Source organism: Pituophis catenifer, unplaced genomic scaffold (assembly GCF_029215685.1).
Source record: "Pituophis catenifer annectens isolate HBS135680 unplaced genomic scaffold, rPitCat1.0.hap2 SCAF_3, whole genome shotgun sequence".
NCBI classification, from domain to species: domain Eukaryota; kingdom Metazoa; phylum Chordata; class Lepidosauria; order Squamata; family Colubridae; genus Pituophis; species Pituophis catenifer.
The window spans coordinates 25,936,629-25,964,120 of NW_027256883.1; the positions used below are offsets into that span (position 1 = coordinate 25,936,629).

At 37.9% G+C, this 27,492-nt stretch overlaps 1 protein-coding gene across 1 annotated transcript; it reads left to right on the forward strand.

Annotated features, from left to right (window-relative positions):
- On the forward strand, positions 1–24,926 carry YWHAZ (tyrosine 3-monooxygenase/tryptophan 5-monooxygenase activation protein zeta). The gene is made up of 6 exons (XM_070940411.1): positions 1–117; positions 2,554–2,857; positions 14,414–14,537; positions 22,192–22,355; positions 22,446–22,541; positions 23,883–24,926. The coding sequence occupies exons 2-6, from the start codon at positions 2,564–2,566 to the stop codon at positions 23,940–23,942; spliced, it is 738 nt and encodes a 245-aa protein (XP_070796512.1). The 5' UTR covers positions 1–117; positions 2,554–2,563; the 3' UTR covers positions 23,943–24,926.
- Positions 24,927–27,492: the final 2,566 nt, after the last annotated feature.

Sequence of the window (27,492 nt, forward strand, 5' to 3'; positions counted from 1 at the left end):
ACCCTGTGTGTGGCGCTGAGAGAGCGAGAGCGAGGCTGCAGCGGAGCGAGCTCCGATATAGGCACAGTCGGCGCCGGTCCACCCGCCTAGAGACTCCGGTACCCCTCAACCTCGCAGGTAACGGCCTATACAGGACGCTCTTTTGGCGTCTTTGCCTTGTGGTCTCCCTCCTTTTTCTTGCTGCGGAAACCGTAGGTGGGGCAGCAGCGGGAGCCGCCGAGTGGGCACAGGAGACCGCAAGGGAGGAAAGGGGAAGACGAGGGCAAGGCGGTGGCTCGCCGGCCCCATTCTTCCTGGGGCAGAAGGGCGGCGGCTCCCGGCCCTCCGCCGGGCTGACTCGCCCGAGCGGCCTGCTGGGGAAAGAGCCATTCATTCTCTGGCGGCGGCGAGAGCCTCCTCTCCTTCAGCCCTCGCACAGGTGCGGCCGGCCCCACCTGCCTGGGCAGCCCTCCCGCGCCTCCCCTTGTGGGGAGCGGGAGGAAGTAGCGCGGCTTTGGGAGGGAGCCCCTCTGCCCGGAGCTAGGCGGTGGCAGGTGAAGCCGTGGGGCGGTGCCCCTTTCTCCACGCATCCGGAGCGCTGGGGTGACTATCGCGTTGGAGCGGGCGGGGGGGTCGGCGTTGGGAAGGAGCTGCGGCCCCCGTCCCCTCGCCCGCCCGGCTCCCCTTTTTTTCACCCCGTGCCAGGGGGAGGAGGAGTGGGGGGGACTGCCGAGCAACCTTCTCCATGAGGGCGGCGGAAGGCGTAAAACGAGGAGTGCCCTGTGAGGGCGCCATGTTGGGGAGTCGGGTGGCTTCTCTATTCCTCCCCGCATCTCTCCCCTCGGGAGGCGGGGGGCCTTCTGCTTCCCGGCCCGGAGTGACTGCAGGGTGGCTTCTAGGGTGTGGCCTCCCGCGGGGAAGAGGCGCATCCAACCGGTGCGATCCGCGGCTTTATCCGTCGCCGCATAAAAAGATCCGCGGGGCCGCCGTGAAAGGAGCAGCCGCCTCCTCCTCCTCCTCTTCTCCGGGCGGGGGAGAAGGAGCGCCAGAGGAAGGTGGTGGGCTGGAGCGGCTGATCGCGGCGGTACCAGAGGCCCCCTTGGGGCGGGATGGCGCCGCAGGGCAGAGAAGGAGCGGGGCAGGAAGGCAGGCGGGCAGGTGGGCGGGCGTGTCTCCTCGTCCTCCCGCTGTTAGGCGCCGCCTGGGCTTCCCCTTTTCTTCGGTTTGCAGGGGCGGAGATGCTGCATCTCCCTCCCGGCGCGGGGCGGAGGTGAGGGGGAATTAACGTGCACAGAAGTGGGCTGGGCTCTGACACGAATCCGCCATGACAAAGAGCCCAGACAAGGCGCTTCACGTCTTGAGAGCCGGGCGGGCGGGCGGGCGGTTGCGGCGCAGGGAGGAGCGAGCGAGCGACCGAAGTCTGGCCTGGCTTATCTTGTCCTCTTCCTCCTCGCCCACATCTCGGTCGGATTCCGGTTTTTTTGTGGGTTTTTTTTTTTTTTTTTTTTTGGTGCGCTTAGTTTCGCCGTTCGGTCTCCTTCCGAGCCGTGTGCCAATGCAGCAACCTACCCGTGGCCACACGAGCAGCACCATTTTATACAGTCGGTTCGCGGCGTCTCCGCTACAGGGAATTGCTCCGTTTTCTCCCCCTCCCCACCTCACACACACAACTTGTTCCCTTTCACTTAAAAAAGCAGAAGTACGCGATCTTCCCTACCAAGTGAGCTGCCGTGTGAGGCTCCGAGCCCCTTGAATTTAAAATAAATATTTCCCCGTTTTAGAATTCTCTGGCATTACATTTTATGGTAGGTCAGAAAATACAGACGTTACAATGATTCTTTGAAATACTAAGATTGCCATAGATTACAAAATCACACGTTTTTTCGAACCTGAGCAGCACTGTTAGTGTAGGTCAAAGGTTGTAGCACTTCCATCTTCATCCTAGGATATTTAAATAGACCCGAGTTTTGTCCAGTGTAATACTTTTGTATTATAATCTTAACATATAGTTTGGAATCTGTTTGATTTAGCTATATAGTAGTTACATTTAATGCTTTTAAATTTAAGGATAAATAATCAGAATTTTCTTAATGGTGTATGAGGTGGTAAGAGTGTAAAGAAGCTGATACTGTCTGTAACTTGAGTTTCATTTGAAAAAGAATTGACTTTGTCCAATGAAATTCCTAACATTGCAAACTTCCAAAATGGATGTCTCAAAATAGCAAAGCTGCTTGAAATAAAGAGTCAGGATCATCTAGGGATAGAAGGTTGAAGCTTTTCAAGGGAATGCTTTGCATTCCTTGTTTGAAGATCTTATAAAACTGCAGAGATCCAAATTATTTCTATATTTTTACTGAATAGAAAACAAATATATTTTCTTCCTATTTTGACAAAATTGTAGGAATTCGGTTTGCAATCTTATACTCTCTTTGGATTAATCAAATTCAGTTACATGTGTTTTACAAGATTGGAGCCTAAACAATCTGTCCATGCCCTTGCTAAGAGACAAACTCAATGCCAAATGCTTTTGTTTGGTAGATATTTGATAATATTTTGTTATTTTTCATTCTGTAGAGAAATCAGCATGGATAAAAACGAGCTGGTGCAGAAGGCCAAACTGGCCGAGCAGGCTGAGAGATATGATGATATGGCAGCCTGCATGAAGTCTGTGACTGAGCAAGGAGCAGAATTATCCAATGAGGAGAGGAATCTTCTCTCTGTCGCTTACAAAAATGTTGTAGGAGCAAGAAGGTCATCTTGGAGAGTTGTCTCAAGTATTGAACAAAAGACAGAAGGTGCCGAGAAAAAGCAGCAAATGGCTCGAGAATACAGAGAGAAAATTGAGACTGAACTAAGGGACATCTGTAATGATGTGTTGGTAAGAATTCATTTTAATTTTTTCCTTAACATTTAAGACTGGATAAACTCTTGTTTAGGCAGACTCCAACATGTTTTAATGTGTTTTTTTAATCTTATAAATCTATTGTAGTATATAAATCTGTAAAAAATCAGACAGTAGAATAATTTTCCTTTTTCTTAAATCTTATACCTGGAAATTTAGCATGTTATTTAGATAGTGCAGTAACATGTTAAGTCTTGCTGACAATGTCAGTGTTCAAATAATTTACAATTCACTAAAGGTAAATGGAAAATGTTTGATCAGTTAGTACTTTGGAAAAATATTTCAATCTACTTTTATAAGCTATCTTATTTATTATCTGTGTAACCTAGAGGATATATGCTTTGTATGAGAAGTTGTAATTTTCACTACAGAAATCAGGCCCCTCCCTAAATAAGATGATGTAATGTTAGCAATGACTCACCCCTATAGAGCACTTTTAAAGAGGGGAAAGAGAAAGCAGCAACTATCTACTTTAGATTGTAAGATCCAAGCAAGTTTTCTATAACTTGCACCATTGGATCTTAAATGTGATTGTATGAATTAAGAAAAACTAGCAATACCTAATGTGCTTTTTTTAAGTTTTATTTTTTGATAAACTAGCAATTTATTTTGTGTTAACATGAAAAAAGTAAAATATTTAACATTTGATATAGTTCTGTAAGAACTTTCCTTTAATGCATTGAATCAATCATATTAGCATAATTAAAATGTATTCTTAATATATTGTTTAGGTATGTCCAAAAGCCATATTTTAAGCATATTAATTTGAAGGTCATTCATTTACCTTAGTTTTTCTCCATATAAAAGCCTTGAGGAAATAAGAGTGATAATCACATGTGATAGAATTTGTATGAAATAGCATTTTAGCCAGTTAATCTCCAAGTGAATTTTATTTAGCTATAGCAAAAATATATTTTCCTTTTTAAAAACACTACTTAATGCAGAACAGCTTTTAAAGCTTTGCAGATGATGTTGTATTTGTTAGTTTATAAAAACCTCAATATTTAAATTTCCAATATAATATAAAGCTCTATTCTCAGTTTTCATCAAATGTCATCAGCTGGTTCACCCAGATTATTACAACACTTCAACTGATGGCAAACCTTATGAATTTCTAGTTATAAATTAGGGAGGGAAACTGCTTATATGGATAATTTGAATTCGTGTAAGCTAAGTCAAAAATTCTTTTTTTGTAGAACTTCATTAAACCTAGAAAGTAGCTCATCAGATAAGTAATAAATTTACTGGCTCTATAGCTTTCTATAATCTCATTTTATAAAGGATATGATCCAGAAGAGAATTGATATGATTAATACATGTTTAGGGTCTTTCAGTGATTATTTATTCCTAGGAGCAACAATTTTTATGTATGTGTAATTGGGGCATTTTTATTGTTATAAGAATAGGTACTATTTAAGTAGAATTATTATATCAAGAGGTTGAAAAGAAAGTTTTCATTTCTTTTAGATTGGCAGTATAGCATTTATTCATTTTTGGGTGCTTGGGGGGGAGAAAAATACAGCACACGGGGAATATATGAGGACAGATTCAGACCTTTTCTTTCCCATCTGTTGCCCATTCTACCACTTATCACCAAGATCTTTTATATGTATATACATACATACATACATACATACATACATACATACATACATACATAAATTCCAGTCCTTGTTCTGCATTCTTTTTACCTGAAGTGGATGTAGCTTCTAGGTTTTTAGTAAAAAAAAGTCTCTCCAGTCAAGATTATTCATTTTTTATTTGTTAAAAGGAGTGTTGAAGATAATTAATATTTTGCTTCCTTAAGGATGAGTAGTTGCTTCCCTTTTCCACTTGAACATCCCTTTTGCGATTGAAAGGTGGGAAAAAATTCCCATTCTTCTAGCATTAAAGTAGAAACTTTTACTTTCTCAAAAGTGAGGACTTTATCCTGGCATATGAGCTGTAGTTGAATTTAAAGAATTGCCTTCTCTGTACTATATTTTGTCCTCTTTGTGTCCCAGGTTGTAAACTATAATTTTTTTTAAATCACATATGCAAACGTGAATAGAAATATTTGGGGGAAATACTTGGTTTATCCCTTATTTTATATGGAGATTCTTTTCAATGGGATCACTCTGGGAGAATGACATGGAGCCTAACTCATGCAAACCAGGGAGATTAAAATCATTAATGCATGAATTGAACATAATTTTAGATTCCCCTTTTATCTCACAGGCTGTAGTGCTGCACATAATTATGTCAGTTCTCACAATTACAACTGGCATGGAATTATGGAGTTTAGCAATCCATATTTGATGCTTGCTAATGTTGTGATGAAGAGCCCCAGCCACCACTTCATGGTCTCAGGAATAGAGGTTATCCTCAACCTAATGAAGAGTTAATATCCCTATTCCAGTCCTAAACAGCATGAGATTTATTGCTGAATTTTAATATTATAGTGTTGGAAAATTCCATTCGCCCCAATTCTGCTTCAAATTAAGGGATTACAGGGTCATAACAAGAGAGGGATGTGGGGGGTTTTAGTGTTAGAAAATACTGTATAGTACCCGTCAGGGATGTAGCACAAACTATTTGTAGACATCTCAAAACAACATTGACATTGAATCTTGCTCAATTATTTGTAACTCAATTTGTCTTTTTCTGACTTTGTCTTACTACCATTTTGCCCATCTGGAAGCCTTTTACTTCAAGTAAAATACATAGGTCTGTGCTGAAAGGAAGGTTAAAACCACTTTCCTGGTGACCACAAATTTTGCCCTGGCTAAGTTTAGGCAAAAGTATAGCTAAGTGCATTAGCTCCCAATCAATAGTTGATACAGTTCCAACATAACTGTAATATTTATTTCTTGGCACAGAGAAGAATAATTAAGACTGAATGATTTGTCCCTCTTGTCAGTGATATACCAGTAATTGATCTTAAAATTGATTTAAGTCACATATTTGTGATTTCAGAGCAAATGTGGATTTCTGGTCATACTTTTATAAAATGCTAAACAATACTGTGAAAGGTTTTGAGTTGATTGAATATATTTAATTCCACTTGTCATATTTGGTTTTGGGAATGGCTGGGAATGGAAACCAGGGATTAGTCTGAAGCCTTCTAGGTGCTTTGACTTCAATTTCCATCATCCTGGCAGCACAATCAATGATAAATATAGTATAGAAAAGTTTCTGAGAAAAACTTACTTTTCTAAAACCTGTATCTGTTAAATAGAAAATAAGACTTCTTCTAAAGCACTGATTACTCAATTCTTTGCTTGAATATTGTCAATCTTTTATATTTTCTTTTCCTCTTCCCCCTTTCTTTCTTACAACATGGAGTTTTTAATTTTGCTTGATGAAAGACATCTGAAAATTATAAAAACAGCTATAATTTTGTCCATTTGTGGTTAATGCTAATAGTTACTGATTGGATTTTGGAAATGTTTAAATAAAAGCATTTTTAATATTTTAGCAGATGAATAGAAAGTCCATTTTATATCTTGTAAACCTTTCAGAATCATTGAGAATTACTCTGTGTGTGCGTGTGCGTGTGTGTATATTGAAATTTTGAGGTACCTTGTTTTTAAACCTGGAATTATTAGGCAATTTCATTGAAATGGCTTCATTTACACTTTTTCCAAACATTTAGATCTAGATTTCAAGATGACAGCATAGCTCTTCTCATTAAACTATATCAGATAACAACTAAACAAAAAGATAAACAAAAAGATAAATTGTATGGACCATCTCTGTTCACACTACAATTGGTTACTTTCTTTTCTTTATACAGAGAGAAAAAATTCTAAAATTTTGCAAATAAACTTGTGAAGTTGTCAGTATCAACTAAAGTAATTGTCACTAATCAACTAATTAAGTTTTTCAATCTATTTTATTAAACTATAATTTCTGCATACTATTTATAATGTCACCAAAGATTGACAAGTCTGCATTACAACATCCATATAATATTGAATCATGGTTTGTTTGAAGTGAATTCCAGATGAAAAATTCTTAACTGATAAAGAGAAAGGATGTTTCTGCCACAGATTTTTATTACATGTAGTGGTAATTTCATTTTTAGTAAGTGCAAATAAATGAAAGGTGGAAGAAATACTCCAGTGGAATCACTGTATAGGAGTTGCTAATTCATAAATACGTTTTTCATGTAGTTATCAATGGAGAAGCATTGGTATGACCAAGACAATAATACTCTTAATCAGTAATAAATTCAGCAAATCAGGGTGGCAGTTGAGATATACTGTAAGGCTAACTTTACCATCATAAAAAAACTGCATCCTTACACTGGAATGAATTTCTTCCCAAAGGTAAAACACAGCCTTAAAAGTATATTATTAGCAGGATTGGGGATACACTTTGACTTCAAGAACTGGTTTTGTGAAGAAAACATTTCAGAATTCTAGAAACCTCAATAACCTGCAAATGCATATGGAGATTCGTCCCTCATTCCAGTTTCATTGAGTTGGAAATCAATAGTGCTAAGGTTTAGGAAGTTGCAAGATGTCACACTTTTAAAACAAATGAATTTGTCAGAATGGACACATTTCAGAACCCTTAAGATTTCCAAGTTTTTCACTAAAGTTAACATACTCTTTCTTCTCTAATTTTCTGTCAGAAATCAGTAATGCTAATTGATTAGGTGTAAGACCTCCAGATTATTCCAGTGGAATAAAACTGAAGAATTCATCTAAGTAATATAAAGTTTACAATTGTATTTAGAAAGAGTATAGGGGGACTGTTCACTCTTACTTATGGCTGCATTGCTCTTAGTGAGCCACATTTCCTTGGGACAAGTGAAATATTTCATCAAAAGGGAAGTAGAACATTAATAGTGCAATTCATCAGTAGTATAATTACTGAAATCCCAGTTGATTTTAATGCTCATTATCAGCATCTGCATAAGATAAACTGAATACTAAAAATTGGTTTCTTTCTTCATCATAATAAGCCAGCAAAGAATCTTAAATAGAAGGTTAATTTATTGGAACAAAGTTCGCCATCTACAATTTATTTGTCTGAGCGGTGGGGGGGGGAGAGACGGGACAGGACGGGACGGGACTAAATTTACAATATAATTATATAATGGGTCAGTTTAGTAGTGGTAGGACTAGGAACTCAGTTCTGAATAAAATCTCTAAAGTCAAACTATGTAAAATATATTTCATGTTGCATAATATAAATATATCACACATTTAATAAGTTATTTGATATAAAGGTAAAGGTTCCCCTTGCACATATGTGCTAATTGTTCCTGACTCTAGGGGGCGGTGCTCATCTCCATTTCAAACCCAAAGAGCCAGCGCTGTCCGAAGACGACTCCGTGGTCATGTGGCCGGCATGACTAAACGCCAAAGGCGCACGGAACGCTGTTACCTTCCCACCAAAGATGGTCCCTATTTTTCTACTTGCATTTTTTACGTGCTTTCGAACTGCTAGATTGGCAGAAGCTGGGACAAGTAACGGGAGATCACGCCGTTACGTGGCATTAGGGATTTGAACCGCTGAACTGCCAACCTTTCAATCGAAAAGCTCAGATCTTAGCCACTGAGCTACCGCGCCCCCATTTGATATAATTGTATTTAAAAACTGAATTATCTAATTTATGCTACTTGTGCTTTTTGTTTTTGATTTATATAAATAAGAAACAATATCAATATTGTAACTATAGAAAATGTATTTCTAGTTACATGTGATTCTGAAGTGTTATGCATCTCTGCCTTCTGTGACTCAGATTGGTTTTTGAGAAAATAATGAGATTTCAGGAAAGAAAAACCTGTGGTGACAGCAAGCATTTCAGCCAGAGTTGTTGCATTTTGGGGTTTGGTGAATACATCAAGCTTATACTAGCCATAACACTATATACTGTAAAGAGCTAAAAGTAATAAATGGTATTCTATCATTGAGAATATATTCTTAATTGTTCAAGAATTTTCAATAGGCCAGGAATTTAGACATGGGTTGGGCAGGACAACCAATGTATTGGCTGATGATGATGTGCCATTTCATGATTTATCTATGTATCTATAGTGACCATATAATAGTTGATTTGTAAACTAATATACTGTGTGCCAACATTTGGGAAAGGTATTGAAACATAAAATTATTGAGAGAAGAGCATATTAATAAGTATACAGTAATAGGGAAGAAATTCTTCATTGTATGAAAATATAGTATAATATATTAAAAATACCATTGTTGGCATTAAAAAGTATCAGCATCAAACAGAATGGTAGAGAGAAGATTCTTGAACTAGTCACAAATTTCATGGCTTATTTGCAATTGTGAATAACATCCTCTCCCTATATTTCATATTATTTGTAAGAAAGTGGCTTAGTACCATAAGCATCTCATCCAAATTTATGTGAATGTGCCATAGTGAACAAATGAACATTTGGTGGCAAAAGAGATTTCAAATATGCACATGGAAGAGAGATTAGGGATAAAATGTTATTTATCACTTGGATTTATTCCTTGGCAGTTTTGCCATAGCTAGGTTCCAAGTACATGTTTTCCCATAAAAACAGACAGGAGGCTTGGTGAAAAATAAGTGGTAACGGGAAGATTATGGGCAGTGGAAGAATTAGATGAGCACACAGCTGCAATGCCATTACCTGCTTTTTCTCGTATCAGTCACATATTATTTGATAATTTTGCTGCCAGACATAATTTTTCCTAGATTTTTCTTATGATTAGATAGAGAATGTTGGGCAACAGAGGCATTTTTTGTTTTACAGTGGCATCAAACTGCAAGAAGTGCTGTTTGCTAATAATTAGTGCAGATACATTTATGTATGAGTTGATCAATGTTCATTACAATTTCAAGGGTTTTGATTCTGCAGTTGGAAAGTACATAGAGTTGCTTTTACAGATGCAGGCAACATATCTTGGTGTCCAGAAGAAAGCTGAATTTATCAGCTTAGCTCTGTCAGTATCCATGCTAGCTGCTCCTTTTCTTTCAGATACATAGACCAGATTCTAATAACACTTCTTTTACACGTGCTTGGTTTTATAAAACTGATACAGAACTGACTGCTTGTCAAGCTGCTGAATAACACTTTTTCTCTGCTGGGGTCAGATAATATGTAATAAAGTTTAAGCTTAAATTTATTAATAGAATTAATAAAATCTATTATATTCAGTCTTTATTAAAAAAATGTGAGGTTGCCTTCAAATTATTCTCTCCTCTAAGAAATGTTGGTCAGTTAACTTCTTAAATAACATTATTTTCTTAAATATTATTGGACTATTTTTTAAAAAATTGCTAGCCTATTGAGGTTAGTGTCACTGCCAGTGTCTTCATTTATATACAGAAGATGAATAGAAAGCAACAGCTATTCTTCACCAGTCTTATTCTTTGTATGAAATTTCTGGTCATTTATCTTTAAATTTGCAGCCTCCAGAACTTTTATTTTCTGTATAAAGGTCTGTTTGCTTTTTTCCCACTTATTATTTTGAAATAAGGTGCCAAAATGAACTCATGTGGAGTTCAATTTCTGTTACACTTTTGAAAGTAACTGTTGATCATGTGCCACCAGCTTATTGTTGATTCTGTTTACCCCATAACAATCTGTTCCTATCCTGGTCTTTCAAGAGTAGCTAAGTGTATCTACCTTGCTCCTAGTCAACTTTTCTTTTCTTTCCTTTCTCCTTTCCCAGCATTAGAGTCTTTTCCAGAGAGCTAGGTCTTCACATACTTTGTCCAAAGTAGGGAAATTTGAGCCTAGTCATTTGTGGCTTGAGTGAGAACTCTGGATTGATTTGTTCAATGATCCATTTGCTTATTTTCTTGGCTGTTCATGGTATTTTCAGAAGTCTTCCAATACCAAAGCTCATAAACATCAGTATTCTTCCTAATCTGTTTATTCAAAGTCCAGTTTCTGCTTCCACAAAATGTCAGAAAGTATACCTTTGCTTGCACAGTGACAGTGATGGCTAACCTTTTTGCCATCACGTGCCAGGAGAGGGGGGCGGGGGAGGGGCACGCGCGTGCCCACGCGCATGTGTGTGCAAACCCCCCCCCCCCGCTCCTGGCACATGATGGCCTGGTAGGCCCGTTTTTCTTTCTTACCTGATTCCAAATCCTCTCTGTGTATCTGGGAACGGCGAAAACAGCCTTTCCCACTCCCTTGGAGGCCCTACGGAGGCTGAAAGGGCCCATTTCCCAACTCCCAGTGGGTCAGGAAGTGACATTTTTTGCTGTCCCCAGCCTCCAGAACCTCTCTAGGAGTCTGTAGGAGCCTCTCTAGGAGTCTCTGGAGGCTGGGGACAGGAAAAAAACGTCACTTCCTGTCCCACTGGGAGTGGGGAAATGGGCCCTTTCAGCCTCCAAGGGAGTGGGAAAGGCTGTTTTCGCCGTTCCCAGATACACAGAGAGGATCTGGAGCCAGGTAAGAAAGAAAAACAGGCCTACCCCACCCCACCCCACCCCCCAGGCCCTCCAGAGGCAGGAAACAGCCTGTTTCCCTACTTCTGGTGGGCCCAGAAGGCCCGAAAATCAGTTGGCCGGCGCACGCATGTGCCCCAGAGCTGAGCTGGCGTGCCCACTAATATGGCTCCGCGTGCCACAGGTTCGCCATCACGGCTCTATGAAGTGCTACTCCGGTGTATTTCTTGTTTGTTTATTTGTTTTGTTTTGTTTTAGTGTTTATGGTTGATCCTGAAAGGCAGAAGCTATCCACCACTTCAGTATCTTTATTGCCAATTCTGAGGCTTGATGTACCTAATGTTATTATTTGGTCTTTATATTTAATTTCAGCCCCATGTTTTTAACTGCACTACTTGACTTTTCTTACTAGAATTTGTGATCCTTTGCATTTTCAGCTATCAAGAATAGTATCATCTGTATAGTGCAGGCTATTGAAGTTTCTTCCTCCAGTTTAAAAACACATTCAACTTCTTCCAATCTACCTTCCCTTAATATATATTCAGCAGGTAGATTAAATAAATAAGGGAGACTATGAGCTTTGCCTTACTCCTTTGACAACCAGGAGTCATCCTATTTCTTCATGTTCTGGCTAGGTTTCAGAAGAGAACAATAGGATATTCTGGGGTTCCCATTTTTTTGAACACGTTCTGCAGCTTAACATGGTTCACAGAATCAAATACCTTTCTATAATCAATAAAGCGAAAAATGACAATACAATACCATTTTTTTAAATTTGCCTTTCTAAATTATCCAGTATACATCAGCAATAATGTGTTCCTTGGCTTTTTCTAAAGCCAGTTTGAACATCTGGCATCTCTTTTTCCACTCTGGACTCTAATCTGAAGTGGATGATCCTAAGCATTATTTGGCTAGCATGTAATATTAAGTTCATTGTGCAATAGTTCACATACTATTAAGTCTCTCTTTTTTTGTATTGGAATGCAGATTGACCTTTTCCTATTTGTTGGTCATTGTATCATTTTTCTATTTTGCTAGCACAATTTGGGCAGAACATTTACTGAGGCTCCTTCTGTTGCAATATTTTTGTGAGTATACCCTCCAAACGGTTTGGAACCTTTTGCAACAGCTACTAAGAGTAACTTCCCAATTTCAGTGGACATCCAGTATATCAATTAAAATTATATTTAGTTATACATAATTTTTGCAATCTGTAGTTCAGTGATAGTCTTTGGGAAGTACAGTATGATGTTATTCTGTCATTGGTATTGAAACATGTTTTTTTTTTAATTTGTTACTTTACTGCTGACCAGAATTAGTGTAAAATTTCTTCTGTTTTAATGCTAAACATCTGGAGGAATACATAGTAGCTTGTTTATTATTGTTTAAGGCAAAACCTATATAGTTTGGTATATGTTGATTTGATCCAGTTTGGTCTAATAGTTAAGGCACCAAGCTACAAAGTGAGAGACCGTGAGTTTAAGTCTCACTTTAGCCATGAGAGCCAGCTGGGTGATCTGGCCAGTCACTCTCTCTTTTTCAGCCCATCCCACCTCACTAAGTTGTTCTTGTGGGAAAAATAGGAAATTGTGTTGGATATGATCACAACCTTGATTTATTTGTAAAAATAAGGCAGAAGTAAATAAATAGTTGGTCTATTATTATGACATGGAGTTGTAATAACTGTTGTTGGGAGATTTTTCAACAATATATTCGTTACTATTGAATTTTTTGATCTTAATTTATTGATATGTAACCTTACAGTGGTCACGTGGGACCTGTTTTTCTGTTAGAATCTTATCTGTATATGGGGTAATGGTTAAATGATTTGGTCATATAGGCAGACCAAATTGTAGGTTTAGCAGCCAGAGATCTGCTTTTCTAGTTGAATTGAGCATTAACCTTAGGTTGAAGCCATTATTATAAAAGCTGAACAGGTTCATTTTCAGATAGTTTCTTTTACTAATGGAATCAGTAATTGGGTTGTTTGTTTATTTGCTTATGTATTTGCTTTTTTTAATCTCAGTTTTTCATAAGTTACTCAAGGTTGGAAACAGAATGAGATATCCAAACATGTGTGCATGTGTGCATACAACTTGATGCATTTTTTCTAAGTTGTTTTTATTTTACAATATTCATATTGTAAGCTATCCTGAAATCTCTGAATGAATGTTGCATATAAAGTTTCTGAAGTAAGAGTACTAATTAGGTTATTGGGGTGTTTTAAAAGTTACGAAAATCCATCTAAATATGGAAAATAGTAAGTAATTGAAATTAACAATATCTTTATGTATTAAAAGACTAGCAACACTTAAATGCTTTGTATAAATTTAAATGTTGTGTACTTAAATGCTTTGTATAAACATCAGTCAGTCAGTCATTTTATATTAAACATTATGCCTTATTAGAACAGTGAGATGCTACACACAGAGAACTATTGTCAGATTTGGGTTAATGTCAGGGTTCCAAGTAACACCCCCAACAAAAGAAGACACCGAGGCTCGAAGTTCCTCAAAGTTCCATTTTATTAGAGATGTCATATTGGCACATCTGGGAAAACCTGAATCTGAAATCTTCCAGGTTTTCCCCTCCCAAATGAAAACCCAAATCCCTGCCCAGCACTCACATGTCCATCACATGGCCCAATCAATGCACTGTCCCAGCTGGAGATGCCACCCAGTCACACCCCTCCATTTGCAGGGCAGGATGTCCTTGACTCCCAGAGAAAGGAATGTTGTTATAGCTATATATCTCCCCAGCACCATACAATCCCCTCACCCAGTTTCCCACAGCACTAAATGTGGCAGGCCTGAAGGTCCAATGCAAAAGATGACTTCCAGGCCTGACAGCTATTGAATATTCTAGTAACTATTTACTTTCTGTAAATTTCAAAAGCAAATGAACCAAATGAGTTTGATTCTATATTATTTGGGGCCACATATGCTAAATATCAGTGTGCATATTCAGATAGTTTAAAAAAGATTAGACATTTTAAATTTATTTCTAATGTTAGTACAGTAGTTAAATTTTCTGTAGCACTAATAAAAAATATTTTATAAGAGTTTAGCCAATTTTAATAGTTGATAATATACTAAAAGTTCCCTGTATGTAAACCCTTCTGATTATTATTTTTTTCTTAATTGCAGTCTCTGTTGGAAAAGTTTTTGATTCCTAATGCTTCCCAAGCAGAAAGCAAAGTTTTCTATTTGAAAATGAAAGGGGACTACTACCGTTACTTGGCTGAGGTTGCTGCTGGTGATGACAAGAAAGGTACAGTGTGTTACATTTAGAATTGCATTTTTGTAGATTCATATTTAGTAGAATAATAACTGTCGGTGAGGCTGTTGTTTTAAGTCAGTAAAGGAAATATTTTAAGTGTTTTCAGCAGTGGCAACATATATTTTGCAATTTTGCAGCAATGGAATGTTGCATTATGATAATATATCCCAAACTGGTTTCCTGGAAACATTGGAATACAATTCCCAGCACATGTAAGTGAGGGTACCAGTTGCTTCAAGGATACAGATTTAAACATGTTCTTGTTGATAATATGGATGTATACAGTTAACTGTTGCAAGGTGATATATTTAGGTAACATCTTCATAGTCATCTCTCATTGTTGTCTAACTGTATTGTTTATACATATACAAAAATATATATTGTTTTCTAGTATGTGTTTTTTAAAGTAGATAATCAAGTACATTTCATAAGGTGATATAATAGCAGGACATTGGCACCTGGATGAAAATGGATACCATTTAATTTTTTAAAGGTTATCAAATATCTTATTAAAATTATGGCAGGTGCTGATTATATCTGAAATTCAGATGTCAGGCATGAATGTAGTTTAAGATGGAATAGCTAAAGATCTGGGTTGTTTCTTTCTTGTGACTTGAGATGCATTCACTAAGAACTTGAGAAGATCTATCAAATGTGATCAGGACAATTTTGTCAGTGTGAAAATGTGGCTGATTTCTAATCCAGAACATTTGAATTGGTGGGGTAGCAAGATAAGAGAAGAATGAAAACTAACTGATCAGAAAGGGGAAGGGAGGGATGTCAGATGGAAGCCAGAGAAAACTTGAGTCAGTTCAGAGGCATTGTGATGGCAGCCAGTTGCAAATAGAATAGTGAACAGAGAAAAGATTGAAATTAAAATAGATACAAAATTATTTTCTGCTTTTCTCTTCAATTACTTGAGAAAGCAAAATTTTTGGACCTTATTGAAATTGGGATGAACTGGTAGGTGTTGGAAGGTATTTGGAAGAAATATACCATACTGCCAAGACTATTTTTTCTTCTAAATGACAGCTAAAGGTAAATCTAAAATCTAAAGCTAAATGTAGAAGAAAATGTTGAAAAGAAGGATTTGTTTTGCGAATAGAACTGAAACTAAAGTGCACTAGTACTGAGAAACTTCAAGGGGGGGGATTGAAAATAAAACAGCCACCTCTTCAGTAGTATTTCTAGAAAGTGAAGGAAAGTGATATGTCAGACATTCAGATCTGGGGAATCGATACTTTGAAAAAGTATCTACTCCAGGGTGTTTCTGATAGTCTTGCTTAGCCACTGAGGGTATTCTTTTTGCTAAAATCAAGTACAGGTACAAGGTGGTACCTTCATTCTGATAATTAATTATCACATACAATGATTTGGATTTAAAGGTTTCAGAATGTTTGGGGGCATACTTTTACTAACTACATGGTATTCCTTAAACAAAATATTCTTTTTTCCAGGATGACATGGCTATCCTACAAGAGAAAATATCTTTGGTTTAAGTAGTGGACGCTAACCCTTTTTGCCTTCAAATACAAAGTGTTGCACAGTCCTAAGAAACACTATGCTATTTGTTTCTGGGACATTATTCCCTCCTTCCCTTCCCCACCCCCCGATGTTCCATTTCTTCTGCAGAACAGGCCAATCCAAGCATTCTGGTATGGTTCATGCATTTAAATTTTATCTTGCAGGGTCAGATTGTCCAAAATACTATAAATTACTTTCTGTTGCAAGATATACATCTACAAATGTTATGAATCGCTTCTATATGCTTGGATCGACCCATTCTGAGGGAGAAAATGGAACATTCGGGAAATGAATTTCTCCATTTTACATATTGCTGACACATACAAAATGCATAAGCAAAGCCTCCCCAAAGATTTGTGTCTTTTTGCTCATCTTTTTGAACAAAAGGCTAAAAAGTAGCTGCTAGCTTAAGGTGGAATTTGGAAATACGATTATCTGTATCATATACTTGGAAAATTATTGTTGATTCATAACATTCTTGCTCCCTTATATTCTGTAGACATAAGGATGGGGGTGCAAGTCCTAGCTGAGTGAATAAAATTGTTTAGAAAGAAAAAAAATCTGGATCTTTGGGGAAAGCTGGGCACAAATCTATGAAGTACTGCTTCTGTTTTCATCTTCTGTTCATATTGGGCAATAAAAACTTTTATTTCCTGTTCTTGCCACTGCAAACTATTATTGACTTTATGTGCTGCCAATTAGACATGATGGAGTATATGTAACTATGTGTATCTCTCTTATCTCAAAAAGAGAGAGAGAAATTATAGGCAGATCTGATACTTGTCACAAGAAATAATTACCAAAATTTAAATCTAGTTTGTTTGATTGTTGTATTACTGTAATATATCTACTAATACCATATACATCTGTGTATGTGTCTCTTCATAACCTTAAACATTGATTCGGGATATTTAATGGATGGCCTATTTCTATCAGAAAACTTTTCAGGTAGTCCTCAACTTACAACCATTCATTTAGTCACTGTTTGAAGTTACAGCGTCACTGAAGAAAAGTGACTTATGGCCGTTTTTTACACTTCATTGCAGCATCCACCTTGGTCATGCAACAAACCAAAGTAAATACAAGTCAAAAGTGACTTTTTTCAAAGCCATTGTTAAATGAATGGTCATAGTCCTTGCTTAAGTATAATAATTGGAACCAGAATTTCCAAGGCTAAGCAATGCAGTCATAAAGCATAATATCATGTGGCTGCATCACTTAGCAACAGCAATACCGGCAGTCCCATTGCCACTGTTAAGCAAGGACCTCCTGTGCCTGTGACTTCCTACCAGCTTCCAACAAGCAAAGTCAGTGGGGTAGCCAGCACAAAGTTACAAATCCTGAGCGGCTTTCAAGCAGGCCGATGGTTGGGTGGCTGCCATGGCAAAAGTGTGACCAGCAGAGAGTGGCTCCTGTGAAATGTGAGAGGGTGAACAAGGGGTCTCATGCTCCATAGCTGGGTTCCTCAGCAGCAAAATGGATGGGAGTGGTCTGTGACCCTCCCTGCCAGCTTCCTGATTAACTTCGCTTGTGAAAAACCAGTAAATGGCAGTCATATGACTGCATGATGCTGCAACTGTCATAAGTGTTAGCCAGTTGCTCCCCCCCCCCGATTATTATTATGATGATGATCATGTAACCACAGAGATACTGAGATAAATGGAATTTTGAAGATCAGCCATAGTTATTTAGGCTCGATCATAGGATTGGATTGGATTGGATTTCAGTGTGGGTACATCTAGTGCAGGAGTGTCAAAATCAATTTCATTGATGGCCGCATCAAGGTTGTGTTTGACCAGAGTGGGCATGGCCAAGGTAGACATGGCCAGCGACATCACTCATGTCGGGGGCGCCCATGGCGGCCCAAGTGTCTGGCAGAGAAAATGGGTCCTGAGCTCCGTTTTCGGCTGCCATGGCCTGCAATTCTCTGCCAGCGAAAGCGGAGCTTGGGAAGACCCGCGTGTGGCCCTCTCAAGCTCCATTTTTGCTGCCAGAGGCCTGTCCTTTGCTGTTTCCAGGGCAGCCCCATGGGCCAGATCTAAGCATCCTGTGGGGACTGGATCTGGCCCCCAGGCTTTGAGTTTGACGTTCCTGATCTAGTCTATGTTTACCAAAACTTTTATTAAAAAAGTGAACCAAATAATTTTGCAAGTGAGTAGTTTTTATTGATAAATACATAGACAATTAGAGCTTTCTGAGGTAATTGCCTCAGAACTTATGGGAGGAGAGACCAAAATCTGTTCCCCAGGGATATGCAGCTTTCAGAAAGCAAAGTTTTTAGTAAGATCTCTTTTTCAGATTATTGAATCTGAAAATTCAATATATATTCAATATAAATTCAAAAATAACTAATGATTGTTGGACCCTGCTGTATCACTTTCCAGTTGTGTCCTAAATACTGGTAGAATGAATAAGTCTCCTTAGTACAAATATTGGCCAAATCATCAGCTTTTACTGAATTGCATCACTGGAGATTTTGGAAACTACATGATAAATGGCAAGGTAACCGATTCTGTTTCCAACTGTGGTACCTTGCTGTGATGAATATAACAGCCAGGTAGGTTTCAGAGACTGGAGGATCTTATAGATCAGAAGAAGGCAAGCCCAAGTAAGAGTGGTATCTAACCAGTACTGAGGGCTCTATGTGAGATTTGCATATAGATAGTAAAGGTCTCTAATGCTTCTGGATCAGTGATCACATTTAGAATGTTGAGGGCACTATCAAAAAGGTTGTCCCAGAGTAACCAATCACTGTAACCTACACTTAATTTTTGTTTGTTATCTGGCCGGAAGGGTGCACCTTGAAACAAAGCATGTTTATTTTAAAATAATATTTCTGATAGAACTGAACAGAATTTCTGATGCTTCATGTTTCTGTGGCTATCCAGAAAGGAAGTAACTGCTGTGTTTACAAAAATGCTAGGACCTGTATAGCAGACGGCTCCTATGTCCTAGAAAAGACCCAGCCCAATTACAGGTAGTCTTTGATTTATGACCACAATTGAATCCAAAATTTTATGACTTATCTTGCCACAGTTGTTAAGTGAATCACTGGAGTGGATGAGTTAATAACCTGGTTGTCTATGGAGATTCTCAGTCATCCAGGTCATGGTTGTCCCAAAGGTGCTTTTTCAAGAGGCAACTGTGGACTTTCCGGTATTTCTTTGAAGACGTTTTGCTTCTCATCCAAAAAGCTTCTTCAGCTCTGAAGAACTGAAGAAGGTTCTAGAATGAGAAGCAAAACGTCTTCAAAGAAAACATTTGAAGGTAACCTGGTTTTTAAGTGAATCTGGCTTCCCCATTGACTGCTTATCAGAAGATTGAAAAGGGGGATCAAATGACCTTGGGACACAGCAACAGTCATAAGTATGAACCAGTTGTCAAGCATCTGAATTTTGATCATATGACTATGGGGATGCTTCAAAGGTGGTAATTGTGAAAAATTGTCATAAGTCACTTTTTTCAGTGCTTCTGTAACTTTGAACAGTCACTACATGAACTGTTGTAAGTCAAGGACTACCTGTATATCCATATTGTACTCCACACGTGCATAATGGGCAGGAAAATGGTTTTCCTGTTGAAAATCTACCAGAAGGATCCAAGTGCTGATGGTGAATGTATTGAAATAATACAGGTAGTACTTGACTTACGACCAATCACTTAATAATCTTTTCAGAGTTATGGCAGCTTGGAAAAAGTGCTTGATGATCCATAAGGCACTCCTAGACATCATAAAATATTGTGGTTCCCCCCCCCCCCATCGTCCCCCTCTCCTCCCTCCCCCCCCCCCCCCGGTGGTCAAGTGATAATGATTTGAATGCTTGGCAACCTGTTCACATTTATAACAGGTTGCCAATTGCCCTGCAGTCCTGTGATTGTCATTTGTAACCTTTTCTGCCAGTTTCCCCAGAAAGTCAATGAGGAACCTGGCAAGGAAGGTTGCACGCTATTGCTTGCCAAAGGATTTCCCCTCTGCATGGGGGGGAGGGGGGAATCTTCATCAGGCTGCAGAAATGAAGCTCATATCTCCGCGATCCCCACTTGTCTTTCCTGCCCACTGCATGAGTTCCCTTCCACATGGAGGGGAGAGGAAGTTGTGTGCTGGGCAGGAGAGATGAAGTGGGGATCTTCACCCATAACCACCTTGTTTCTCCAGTGCACAGAGAGGAGCTGCCTGCCCTCCAACTCGCAGCTTTTATCACGCCTTCCACTTAACCACAGCTGGGAGAATTGAGATTGGAGTATGGAGCAAAGCAATCATGTGGCGTCTTGCTTAGTGACTGCTTTGCTCAGTGACCAAAATTCCAGTCCCAATTGTCGTAAGTTGAGAACTACCTGGTTTGATGTTCTCAATTCATTGAGTATTCAGATTAATAGCACAGGTAGAACCGTACTCCTCACACAGGGTACTGAGTAACAAAGAATGTGAACATGGTTCGTGGTATTATACATGATTTCCTCATGTTGCACAGGAAGCATGGAAAGAATTAAGACCATTTGAATTTCTTCCTACCAATTTCTTTTGTTTCTGGAGATGGAGAGTTAACAAATGTTAACTGGGCAATCAATTACAATAGATTTGGAGAGTCATGAAATTTCAGTTTGTGCAAAATGTGCCAGTAAACAGTACTGTACTGTACAGTATTGTAGTGGAATCATATGGTGCCATGAACACAATTCAAATGGTTGTTTTTCAATTTTAAATATTTAGGATCTGATTGTATGAGCAGCTATTCTTTTCTGTATAAACATGACTTAAGCCCTAAAGTCCATAATGCCTCTTTATCATCTATTCAGGAAAAGGCCTTCTACCCTGCTCTCAGGTTATAAAATGCAAGGCAATTTTTCCTTGGATGCAACTTGAAACAATAATAAAATGAAAATATAGTTGCTCCTTGTTGTGATTAGCAAACCATTTATTCTGAATATTAGTAAGACAGTCACTCCAAATGTGCTTCATGCTGTATATGTTTGACTGTCGGAATTTGCCAGCCTAAAATACAGTTCTTAACCATTTGCTGTCTATTTAGAACAAGGCCTTTATTGTTGTATTTTTTTTGTTGGCTGGGAATTGTAACCCAACAGTCTGAAGGGCATCAAGCTCAGGAAGGCTGAAGTAAGTTGTGCCTGTCATTGTTTTAAAAATAGATGTTCTGATCTAGATCATTCATTCCATACTTGTTGTGCCACAAGGTCATTTTTTAAAATTAGTATAATTAGCCTCTCTAGCATTTGCCTCTTCTGCATTAGAACACTTCTTTTATCACTCTCCTCAGCTCCTCACAGTGGTGTTGTTGTTGTGGGAAAAATAGGAGGAGGAAGGATTATTGGGTATGTTCATGGGCTTGAGTTATATATTGGGGGGGGAGGCAGGATAAAATATAAAACAAAAATTGTTTGATCCCAAAATATTACAATTAAAAAAGGCTCTTCTAGCCCCTGCCTATATATGATGTGATGTATTCCATCCAGGTGCCTATCCTTAGATTTCAAAAGAGTGCCAAAGCATAAACGGCCAGTAAGTAAAATTCAATAATTAAATCTATTTGCCCACCAGTTTTACCCTTTTTAAAACTTGGACTTTTTTTCTTTATATGTTGTTTTAACATTAAATTTAATTTTAAAATTACCATATTTCCTAGAACAATGGAACTAAGATTTCTATATTTAGATGTAATGTATCACTTGAAAAATAATATTGCGTGATGGTAAAAACCACCTTAGTATAAACAAGAAATTGGTGGAGCAAATTTCTTGGTATTCTTTAGTCTAAATACTATTATTTTTGACAGTATTTTCGGATAGTTGGGTAACTGGTAGCTTTTTCTGACATACAAAAAACCTATAAAAGTAACAAACTTGTGAAAGTCACATTTTTTAGATTCTCCTTTTTAAGATTTTAATCTGAAAATGTAAGTATATTAATTTTATCTAGATTACATAAATTTAACAATATAAAAAGTTGCATGGAATTGCATATATCTGTAAATATATTTTAAAAATAATCACTTTCTGAAACTAAACTATCTTGTATGTGTGTGTGATGGGTAAATTTAATCTATACTTGTGCTTTTGAACTCCAAATAAAGTTGCTAGTGTGATGTTTACTCATTTCTTTTAGGGATAGTGGAGCAGTCACAACAAGCATACCAAGAAGCTTTTGAAATCAGCAAAAAAGAGATGCAACCAACACATCCTATCAGATTAGGACTGGCTTTAAATTTCTCTGTGTTCTATTATGAGATCCTGAACTCACCGGAGAAAGCTTGTTCCCTTGCGAAGACTGTGAGTTGATAATCTAACTATTACATTGCATTTAATATTTTTAAACAGGTTTTGCAAATACAAATGTACTTTTTTTTTTTTAAACCATAGGCTTTTGATGAAGCCATTGCTGAACTTGATACGTTAAGTGAAGAGTCATACAAAGACAGCACACTAATAATGCAGTTACTGAGAGACAATTTGACAGTAAGTACTTGGACATTTTAAATACTTTATACAAGTAAGGATAAGTATCTTAATGCTAAGTTATCAAGTAGCTATTGTTAATAAAAACTGAAGTCTAATTTAGTAAAAAAGAATGTGTGGCATGGATTTATGTTACCGTATTTTCCAGCGTATAAGATGACTGGGCGTATAAGACGACCCCCGACTTTTCCTGTTAAAATATAGGGTTTGGGCTATACTCGCCGTATAAGACTACCCCTCTTCCAATGCACATCAAATAAAAATTAAAAAACATCAACTGGCTCACCCACAATATAAAAGCAGCTGTGCTAGACCCAAAATGGCCCCTGCAACAAGCAGGAACCTCACACAGCCACAAAAAGCCCAAAAAAACAACTTTCACATTTTACACACACACAACACAACACAACTGGCTCACCCACAATGTAAAAGCAGCTGTGCTAGACCCAAAATGGCCCCTGCAACAAGCAGGAACCTCACACAGCCACAAAAAGCCCAAAAAAACAACTTTCACACTTTACACACATAAAATTCCACATACAGCTTTGTGAGATTTTGTGTGTGTGTGTAGTTAGAGTGAAACACTACAGAAACACACTAAAACTCAGAAAGCTGCACAAATATTATTTTATTTTATTTTTATTTTTATATGAAAACTAAATTTAAAACTTCCTAAACTTTAAATGGCTAGGTCTAAAAAAGAACAACTAAAAAAAAAAACAATTAACTATTTTTTTTTAAAGCTCCCAAAGGGGAAAAAAGCTTACCCAATAGAACAGAGGTCTCCAACCTTGGCAACTTTAAGACTTGTAGACTTCAACTCCCAGAATTCCTCAGCCAGCTTTGTTTTGCTGGTGAGGAATTCTGGGAGTTGAAGTCCACAACTCCCTGCCTGCTTGATTGCAGGCAGGGAGTTGCTTGCTGATGGAATAGATTCAGGCAAGCGAAGCAAGGCAAGCGTTGCGACTAGCAGCTAAGGTAAACAAGCTGGAGGGGGAAAACTTTTTTCCTTTTACATGACTCTGGCGATCCCAGCTGTGTTGCCTGATTAGCAGGCAAAGCTTGGATCGCCAGAGCCATTTAAGGCTCGTCAGAGCCTTTCGGGCTGGTCTGCCTGGTTACAGGAGAACGACACCCGGCGTATAAGATGACCCCCGACTTTGAGAAGATTTTCATGTGTTAAAAAGTCGTCTTATACGCCGGAAAATACGGTACTTAGTTGTTTTAACTCTTGAAAGGGTCTTTTTTCTTAAAGCATAGCTTTCTAGGAGATAATCCTGCTGAATGCTTTATACAACTAAAACATTAAAGAGTAACACATGTCTGCATTTTTTTAAACAGTTGTGGACATCAGATACCCAAGGAGATGAAGCTGAAGCAGGAGAAGGAGGGGAGAATTAACCAGCCTTCCAATTTTTGTCTGCCTCATTCTAAAATTTACACAGTAGACCATTTGTCATCCATGCTGTCCCACAAATAGTTTTTGTTTACGATTTATGACAGGTTTATGTTACTTCTATTTGGATTTCTATATTTCCCATGTGGTTTATGTTTAATATTAGGGGAATAGAGCCAGTTAACATTTGGGGAACTTTTGTTTCATCCAAGGTGGCCAATATAGGGATGTGGAATTTTTATAAAAGTTTTACATGTTTGGCATAGTACTCTTGGTACTTTGTGGCTTCCCACAAAAGCCAATGTTAAACAACTTCCTATGTTGAGCGATGAAAAACTGCTTGCATATTGGTCTGTCACAGTGGTTTTAAAAAAGGGATGATGGTTGCAACCACATAGGTGTAGTGAATGTGGGTACTTCAATGTTGGAACGCACAGCAAAGAAAAATTAATGTCCCATGGATATTACATGTCAATCATGTGAATCTGTGGAATCTACAATCCAAGAATACATCTTCGATTAAAGCTGAAAGATGTTCCTTAAAGTGGCTTGCTAACCAAATGAACTTTCTCTAGAGAAGGGCAGAAACGGTTCACATTCCATTACTTGTAAAGTTACCTGCTGTTGCTTTCATTATTTTTGCTACACAATTTATTTGTATTTAAATGGTTTAGGCAACCTAAGAACAAATGTACAAGTAAAGATGCAGTAAAAAATGAAATGCTTGATATCCATAATTACACTGTATATCGAGCACAGCAGTAAAACAAACCCATGTATTTAACTTTTTTAGGGTTTTGCTTTTGTGATTTTTTTTGATACTTTGCCTAACATGCATGTGCTGTAAAAATAGTTAACAGGGAAATAACTTGAGATGATGGCTAGCTTTGTTTAATGTCTCCTGAAAATTTTCATGAACAATCTAAACATAACTGTTAAGAACATGTGTATTAAGTTGATGTAAGTGGAATAAAAGTTTTATGAATGGACTTTTCAACTATTTTCTCAGTAGCTTTCCTGTACATCTCAACTTCGATTGTACTGTCTGCAGTGCCAGATTAAGCTAATTCTGAAGTTGTCTGTATTCAGAACCTAAAAAATTGTAACATAATCTTCCATAGTTTTGTGAGGCTGCTCTGCCTGGGAGTTACCAAAGGCACTTGAGAGTGAAATATTAGGTAGTGGTTAATGTATGTAAACCCTACAAATTACAGCTACTGAATTTAGCCCCTAATTATTATATTTTATTAAAAATTTTAAGATCATGTTTGTAATGATCTTAAAAACATGGTTAGTAAATCATGTACCAAGCCTTTGCTTGTAGAAAATTGATAGATGTCGTATTTTGTGCCCTTTCTTTATTCTCTGCTAGATTCGCAAAGTTGTGAATTGTTTCAAAAGAGACATTCATTCCGTCATCAAGGCAGGCTTGAACCTGAGATAGCTTTCTTAATTGGTGCGGCCAAAAAGAGTTGGTTTTTTCTTCCTTCATTATTTGCTGCATTTATGAGAACAAGTCCATAACCATGCATAGGCTGAGGGAATGGATGGTTGTTCTCCTTTTATTCCAATCCCTCTCCTTATCTGGCTATAAAATATAGCATATTATTTCTCAGCTGCCATTATCTCATAAGCAAACTGCTTGGGAGATATCATTAATGAAGGCCAATGCAAGGCATTATTTATCATCATCAGATAATGCTTCCCATTGAATTACTGTCTACCAGGATATTTCAGTTCTCACTGGGAGGCATTGTTGCCATGGTAGAGAGCATGTGCAATTTTTTTCTGTTTATCAAATTAGTCGTTGCAATGAATGGTGAAGTCCCAAATATATAATTCACCATGGTAAAAATCGAAAAGACAATTACTGGGGTGTGTGAATTATAAATACAAAAAAAAAAAAAAGAATTTGTATGTAACGTTAGCATTTTTAACATCTAAATATACCTCTGGTAGTAGTTGCATGTAGGGTTGTTAAAGATTTTATGTTTTCTGATCCCTCAGTTATAAGTTTTTTATTCTACGGTCTGAGTTCTTTCTCGTTACCATTTTAGAAAGCAGGCAGCAAAGATTAATTCCTCTTCATGAAATGGCCGAAATTGGGGTTTTGTCAGTTCAGAGAAAATTTCCTTCTATGGAAATTACCTTGTGCATTTCCCATGCACACATTGATCTGGAAACAGCAAAGAAGATCTGAAGAAATGCAGGTCCAACATGGAGAATATCTCAATATCTCAGGTACAAAGTCATATGATGCCTTTTCTGATGAAGCATAAGGTGATGTTATGTATATAACAATCAGGGCCAATTAAAAACAAAACATTGCTTCCTGTGCCTTTATTAGAGATAACAGTAGTATGGCTGTAATTCCAATGTATTAGTTTTTCTAACAATAGTGGAAGATAAGGCAGAATGTTGCAGAAAAGCCAATAAGATGCTTTCCCTCTCCCTTGCATATCCTTTTCTTTTCAGCTTGAAAGCTTTTTGCTCACCAAGAAGGGGAAAAAACACACCACTACCTTCCTAGGTCCACAAAAGGGGTGGCTGGTGGTTTCCTTCCTCTTAACTATAAAAAAACTCCTTGTAGCCTGCTGTCTCTTTATCTTCTAAAATCTCATTCTGAGAGTGGAAGGATGATATTGAAGGTTTTCAGAAGATTTCAAACTGATAGCCAGAATGAAAAGCATGCTGAGGCAACCTTTGAGGTTTTTCATACATGACATCTTTGCTAATTTACTTAAAATCAACACAATTTGTCTGACTAGTTTACAAAACTAAATTTGTAATGTTTCTCCATAGGCAAAATCCGAATGGGAAAATTCAACATCAAGAGATTGCTTATCAATCTGAGCAATATTTTACTCCCTGCTGAGGCAGTCAGCAGCCTCAATTTTCTTACAGTAGGCATTTGTTAATGTCTACTGTTGGCATCTATTCAAGTTGAAAATATTGAAAATGTATGAGGAGGCTTCTTAAGCTCGATGCAAGCATGAGATGATACACCGTAGACCACCTGAATCTGTCCTATGTTTTCAGGTTGTCTTTCTTACGGCAAGGATGGACTTAGATTTTGGGGAGGGGAGGGCAGAGGGAGTTATAGTTCTCATAGATGCCAAGAATCTCCTAAAATGTTTAAAATACCCAACAAGGGAGATCAGGAAGATTTTTCTTTGTGCTTGTTTTTCTTCATAAATAAGAAATGACTCAGATGGATTTTGGAAGCAATGTGGAGTGGTATCCTTTGGGATTCATAATCTTACTCCTAATAGTTTGTTCTCTTATAGCAAGCATAACAAGTTTACAGTGGCAGTCTCCCTCCTCCTGAATGTAGATGTTAGTAGAAAAGTCTTGCCTTCAGAAATGTTCTTGCTTTTTTCCCTTTGTATTCTTCATTGTGCCAAAGAAAAATACAGAATGCTATTGTGGACCTCAAATTCTTAAAATTGTTTTCTCCAAATTCTTTAGCTGCTCAGAAGTATTTTCAATGCATTGCTACTTTCCCACTTTTGTGCTCAAGGTAAAACAATTCCAGTTGAAGCCTATACCCTAACC